At 34.3% G+C, this 6,096-nt stretch overlaps 1 protein-coding gene across 1 annotated transcript; it reads right to left on the reverse strand.

Moving 5' to 3' along the window:
- Nucleotides 1-411: 411 nt before the first annotated feature.
- LOC105034633 (uncharacterized) lies at nucleotides 412-2,759 on the reverse strand. Its single transcript, XM_010909853.4, has 2 exons — nucleotides 2,377-2,759; nucleotides 412-611 (listed from the first exon to the last, which is right to left on the reverse strand). The coding sequence occupies exons 1-2, from the start codon at nucleotides 2,685-2,687 to the stop codon at nucleotides 554-556; spliced, it is 369 nt and encodes a 122-aa protein (XP_010908155.1). The 5' UTR covers nucleotides 2,688-2,759; the 3' UTR covers nucleotides 412-553.
- Between the last annotated feature and the right edge of the window lie 3,337 nt (nucleotides 2,760-6,096).

Below are 6,096 nucleotides of genomic sequence, written 5' to 3' on the forward strand. Positions count from 1 at the left end.
TTTTGCATGACGTATATTTTGACATAAATAAAATATAAGTTGATAGACCCTTTATTAGCCATATGTCTAAGAGATCAATCAAACTACAAATGTCGTAGATGTTCCTATATATAAGTAACATTTCTTGTCACCTTCTTAACACCAAAGAATTAATGACATTAAAATGCTAGACAATACCTTTCCACTATGTGAAAATTATGAATAAATTTATGGCTTGAAACTAGGCTACAAAAAAATGGATTAAAGAAATATCCTTGCTCTAAAGAAAATTTGTAACGTATGTTGCCTTGAAGTGTTCAATATTGATAGTCTCACCATTGTGGCCCTTTCACCATTCACATCTAGAAATTCCATTGATCATACCATAATCTTTTTGTATTTTTCGAATAGTAAGAAGACAAACCATGAACATAACAAAAGTCAAAGCATATATAATAAAAGTTCATATGAATATAAAATTATTACAATAGTTTGATGTTTTTTCGTCGTCATCTTCACATCCTTCATCATAATTTCATATCTATCTCTTTAAATAATAATTTGTACATAGTCATTAGAATAGAAAGGCTGTGGGAGCAAATGTTGGCATAGTTGCAGTGACTCCAATTTGCCTGAAAAATAATAAAAAAAAAATTGATAATTTTATAGACATAAAATCAAAAAAAAAGAATTATCTTTGAATTTAACAATATTCTTTATGCATGATTGCATTGTGCTATGTCTTAAAAGGAAAAAAATCTTATTTATATTTTTTTAATAAAAACAAAAATAACTTTAGGAGGCCAATTGTTTCATATTAATTCCCTAAAACTAGGTGATGTTCTTTAATTATGTTTCATTTTTTATTTCATAGAGTAGATCTCATATTTCAAGTTTGTTGTTTTGCGTCTTTTCCATTTTTAATTGTTTATAAATATTACCTTCTATTTATATTTTAAATAAAAGCATGCTTTATGCTTTTCCAAGTACTGTTAGCTAATTTGTTTAGAGAGGTCCAAGGTTCAAGGTGCTGCTCAAAAAAATTACTCTATGTTTTTCCTTCGTGTTACCTACTTTTTGTTTATTATGATTTTTAACATTTAAACTACTTCATGTTAAAAATCCATGAAAGCCTTGTTCCCCAAATAATCACTTTATGTTTTATACTTTTCCAAATATTCAACCCTCCACCCAACAGTCTCCATGGGTCAGATCACCTTTGGAAGAAAAACCTTTCATACATTACATTGGCAACAGCTGTAAATCAAACTCATACTAATTTACACAATAACCTCATCCCCTAACCACGTCCCACTTGAACTATTTTTAATATTATTTTACTGTCAGAATTATTATACGTATAAAAAATATTTAATTTATTATCTAAGTATTTATTTTTTTTACAAATTCATAACCTAACAAATTTGTGTGCTTGTATATTAGTGTAAAAATAAGAGTTCCGAGGTTGTGAGATATCACTTTTTGATTATGTATATTATCTTTTTTTTCTCCAAAATACCTTTAATTATCTTCCCTTACATCAATAAACATCACCAGGTTTGGTATTTCCTATAAAATAATGAAAGAAAATGAAAAAAAAAACAACTTACATCAATAAACATCACCAGGTTTGGTATTTCCTATAAAATAATGAAAAAAATAAAAAAAAACAAAAGTGAAAAGTCAGAAAACTTAAATTGGGGTGGGGGGGGGTGTGGATATGAATAGGACTTTTTTTTTATTTTACCTCTTGGGAGAGGAAAAACTAAAGATGCGTTTCGTTAGTCATTAAAAAAATATTTTTTTTTAATTTTTAAAAAATAAAAATTAAAAAATAATATTTAATAATATTATAAAAAATTAAAATTAAAATGATCAATATAATTATTTTATAAATAAAATAAAAAATTTTTATTTTTTAAAATTTATTTTTTTATTTTCTTTTACTTTCTGTATTTTTCAAACTAAAAAGTAAAAAGTCTAAATCCTCCTTCCTCGTCTAGTTCTTCACCTCCTCATCTCTTTCTTTCTTCCTTTCCGGATCTTTTTTTCTTCATCGGGTTCTTCATCTTTCGTCTTCAAATATTATTTTTTGCTTCATAGCAAATAACGTAGTTATCAAACATATTTTTTATTTTTATTTAATAATAAAAATAAAAAATATTTTTTAAAAATCAAAAATTATAAATCAAATAGTGTAACCAAATGCATCGTAAAAGGAGGTATGGTATCGTTCACGAAAATTAACCCGTTCCCCTCCCTCTTCTTCCCGTTAACGGAGAATTACATTCCTCCAATCACGTGTATACACGAACCGGTCATCGCCTTCCCCAGCCGGTGCACGAATCACAGAGCAATTTCTAGAGGGCGAGTGAGTGAGTGCGAGAGAGATTTTACCGGTAGTCGTCTCCGTGCCACCGAGGGAGAACCCGACTGGCTGATCCGGTCTGACCGGCCATCGCCTTCCCCAGCCGGCCGACCGGCCGAACCTCCTTTTCGCCCGCCGCCGCCGCAGCCGCCGCGCTGACCTCCGCGATCGTCCCAAGCGACGGCCTCCAACTCGCGGACCCACCGTAGCCGGCCCGCCGGCGGCGCTTGCTGGGAGCGGGGGAGAGCGGGGCCGTCTCCAACTCCCGCCGGCCCGCCGGTGGCTTCTCCTCGGGTCCCAAGGCCGTACAAGCGCAGGGGACCAACTCCAGAAGCCTCATCGGCGGCTCGCTCTCCCCCTCTCTGGTTGTTCCGGCTCGCTCTCGCTACCTCTGCCTGAAGGCCGATTGGAGAACCGGAGCTCCAGGCTTTATAGGACTTGACTTAGGAAATGACGACGATGCCCTTGTAATGGTTGGAGTTTTGTACCACACAGATGGTGGTGCCTTGGGTTCTAACCTTGTGCGTATTAGGCCGTAGATAAGAATCTAGCAAGTTGGATTGTGTCAGTCCGGTGATGGATTCTATTTCTACATTGAATCTTAGGTGCGGATAAATAAGGAAAAGAAATGGAGCAAGTTATTAGGTACATGGTCCTTAACAATGTAACAAGTTAACCAATCATAAACTAGAGGAAAAATTACCAAGTGCTTGCTCGGGTGATGCTAACCCTTACTACTTGAACAAAAAGGTAGAGATTTGACTTTGGTTGGCATCACTCCTTGATGGATAGGGTGGATTTAGGGGATGGAAGGTGAAAATTAGCCCTTTCTAATTTAAAAGAAAAACTATATTTAGCTAAATCCTACGATAAGCAGAGCAAATAACAGTATTTGGATTGGGAAATGGTCATGCCTGTTCAAGCTAATCCCAGAATTTTATGACGACATGTGATATGAAACCTGTTATGACTTGATGTATTTATCCAAGATCATGAGGGTATGTATGACTTTAATGCTTGCATGGTTGCATTTAATTGCTTAGATTTACATGTTTAAATTGTTTGCATGCTACTTTGTGTCATCACAAATGAGGATTTTGGTTGTTTAGTCTAAACACAACAACTGAAGGTAAATCTTTTTCTGATGCAAGAATGGCTTGGTAGAAGGGCTCTTGCTTGATCAAATGGTTAGTTTCAAATGGTCAAAATAAGATTGAAATTGTAAAATTCAAAATAAGAGAAGATTAAATAAATGAATACTATCTTGCTTACTTTTTATTTAACTTAGAACCTATAGAGATAAGATTTCTTGATTTGTTTTTCTAAAATAAATATTCAATTTACATGTTGCTACTATCATCTAAATATATATCCTCATTTATTTTTCTATTTTATCAATAATTACCCTTTATTTGGATGGATTGAAGGAAGAATAGATAAAGAAGGAAGGATTGTCGAGGGAAAGAATAGGTGTGAATGATTTCTTCTTTTGTTTGATATAAGAGGAATGAGAAAAAAGATGAATGATATTTGTATAACATTAATTTTTACTAAACTATCATTTTATAAAAAATATATATCATTATCAATTTGTAATAATTATCTATATTAAAAAATTTGGACAATATATAAACTTACAATATTTATAATTTATAATTACATAAAATTATTTTAATTTAATAAATTAATTATATATAATTTAGTTTATTTGTATTTATTAATGATATAAATAACTAATTAATTTATAATTAGCTTAAATACTTAGTTAATTTTATATGTAAAAATAGTGAATACATATAGAAAACTTGAAAAAAAATTCTAATTATTTGCTGATAATTATGAAGTTATATACTAAATTAAAAAATTAGTAATAAAATTTAGTAAAATAAAAACTATATATAAATAAAATAAATGAATAAAGTGGAAAAGTATTATATTTTGTAAAAAAATTAATGAGGAGCAATTTTGTTGATGTAAAATTCTATCCCGTACATGCGCCATCCAACCTTTCTTGCATCTCCCAATTTGGAAGGATACAAAATGATGGGTTAGATGAATAGACATTCCTTCCTTTTCATCTATTATTCTTAAGATTTTTTGAACCAAACAGTAAATAAAAATCATTCATTTTTTCAAACTTATCCATCCTCTCTCTTACGATCCCAATCAAATATAGGATTTAAGTGTGTATAGTCCTTCTCCTGCTCATATGACTTTAATTAGAGATTAGTTAAATAGGACAAACACAGTGATTCCACGCCCTGATCCAGTGCTGGAAGAACGTACCTAAATCACTAACAATCCATAGTTTTTCCTTCTTGTTCTTCTAAGAGACGAAGCTAGAAGACGAAGGCTTTATGGATGTCGCTGACTCCTGACCCATGAGTCACAGGTGATGTTGTCCGAAATGTGAAGAAATGAAGTGGATTCTAGGGGTCGCCACATTTCTGAGTTAGAAAATATCTTCCTACTTTTTTTCTTGTCCATCTCAATTTGTTTGTTTTGTATGTGGCTCTTACGCGTGCAGGAAATAATTGATCTGCAAGAAAGCAACCTTTGAAATATTTCCTACAGCTATAATCACAAAAACTGGCCATTGGGCTTCAAATTATCAATTCCCTGAAAGGAAGGGCTCTTTCCTTGGTCTCTAGATGTTCCCCGAGGGAGCGGGAGCCACTTCATGTCGTAATTAATTTTGTTGTTCCGGAGCCTTCTATGATTTAGAGAGGTCATGTAGCATGATAATTTAGGATAGCAACACCTTAGGCTCATGAATGGTCCACTTATGGCCATTTTTATTTCCGGCAAGGAGGCATGCTTCTGCTTCCACATGGCCATTTTGTCTCTCTCAAACTGGGGTCTAATATGGCTATGTTTGCACCTTAATGGCTCCTTAGTATGGGGTCCATTTCTAGATTTGCACTTCATTGTTAGGTTTTTTAGGTGATTGTTTAAAATAAATATCTATAGTCTTGACCATAGACATTCTTTACAACTTGGTACTTAGCTGATGTTGATTAGGACAAATAACATATTACTGATTAGGACTGATACATCCAAAATACTCTATCCACTATGGGGCTGGCACCCCAATAGCGGCTCTACACGTATCCTTATTGATAGGTGACAGAATGGCCAATAAGTCACCGCCATGTGGATTTACACAATCGTACCAAAAGGGATTCTGGAGCCTTCTATCCGCTAGGTGACAAGCTGCCAGCTCTGCTACTCTATTATGTAGCCCTAATAAACTCAGAACGTGTAAGCCGCTATTTCCTAACAACCTAGGCGCACCTCCGTGGGCCCTAGGAGGAAACGGCACACATTCTCTAGATGACAGCTACCCATCTTCATTCATAAATTTCAAGTTTTTCGGGCCCTTTAGGTAAGTGAACACTTGCTCTGTATGCCATCTCTCGGAAACGAATTCCGTATGTACTAGATTCATCTCCCCCACCTACCTTGAGCTCACCTTGGAATCCATCTGGATACTCCGAGCATCACCAAGAGTCTGCTAGACTTCCATACTCTATCTCTCTATCTACACTCTATTCCATCTCATACTCGATCAAGATCACCATAGATTCCTCTTTAAAACTCAAACATCTTTTGTTTACTTCCATGGAATATTGACTTAAGCATCGAAGGGTTCGTCGTCCGGAACTCCCAATCTGGTATGAGGACTTTTCTTATCTTTGGTGGTTTTACATGATCCGTTCGTGGGATCGCCCAAAGACTAAGCCTGGTTG

This window comes from Elaeis guineensis, chromosome 5, assembly GCF_000442705.2.
Source record: "Elaeis guineensis isolate ETL-2024a chromosome 5, EG11, whole genome shotgun sequence".
Classification (NCBI taxonomy): Eukaryota; Viridiplantae; Streptophyta; class Magnoliopsida; order Arecales; family Arecaceae; genus Elaeis; species Elaeis guineensis.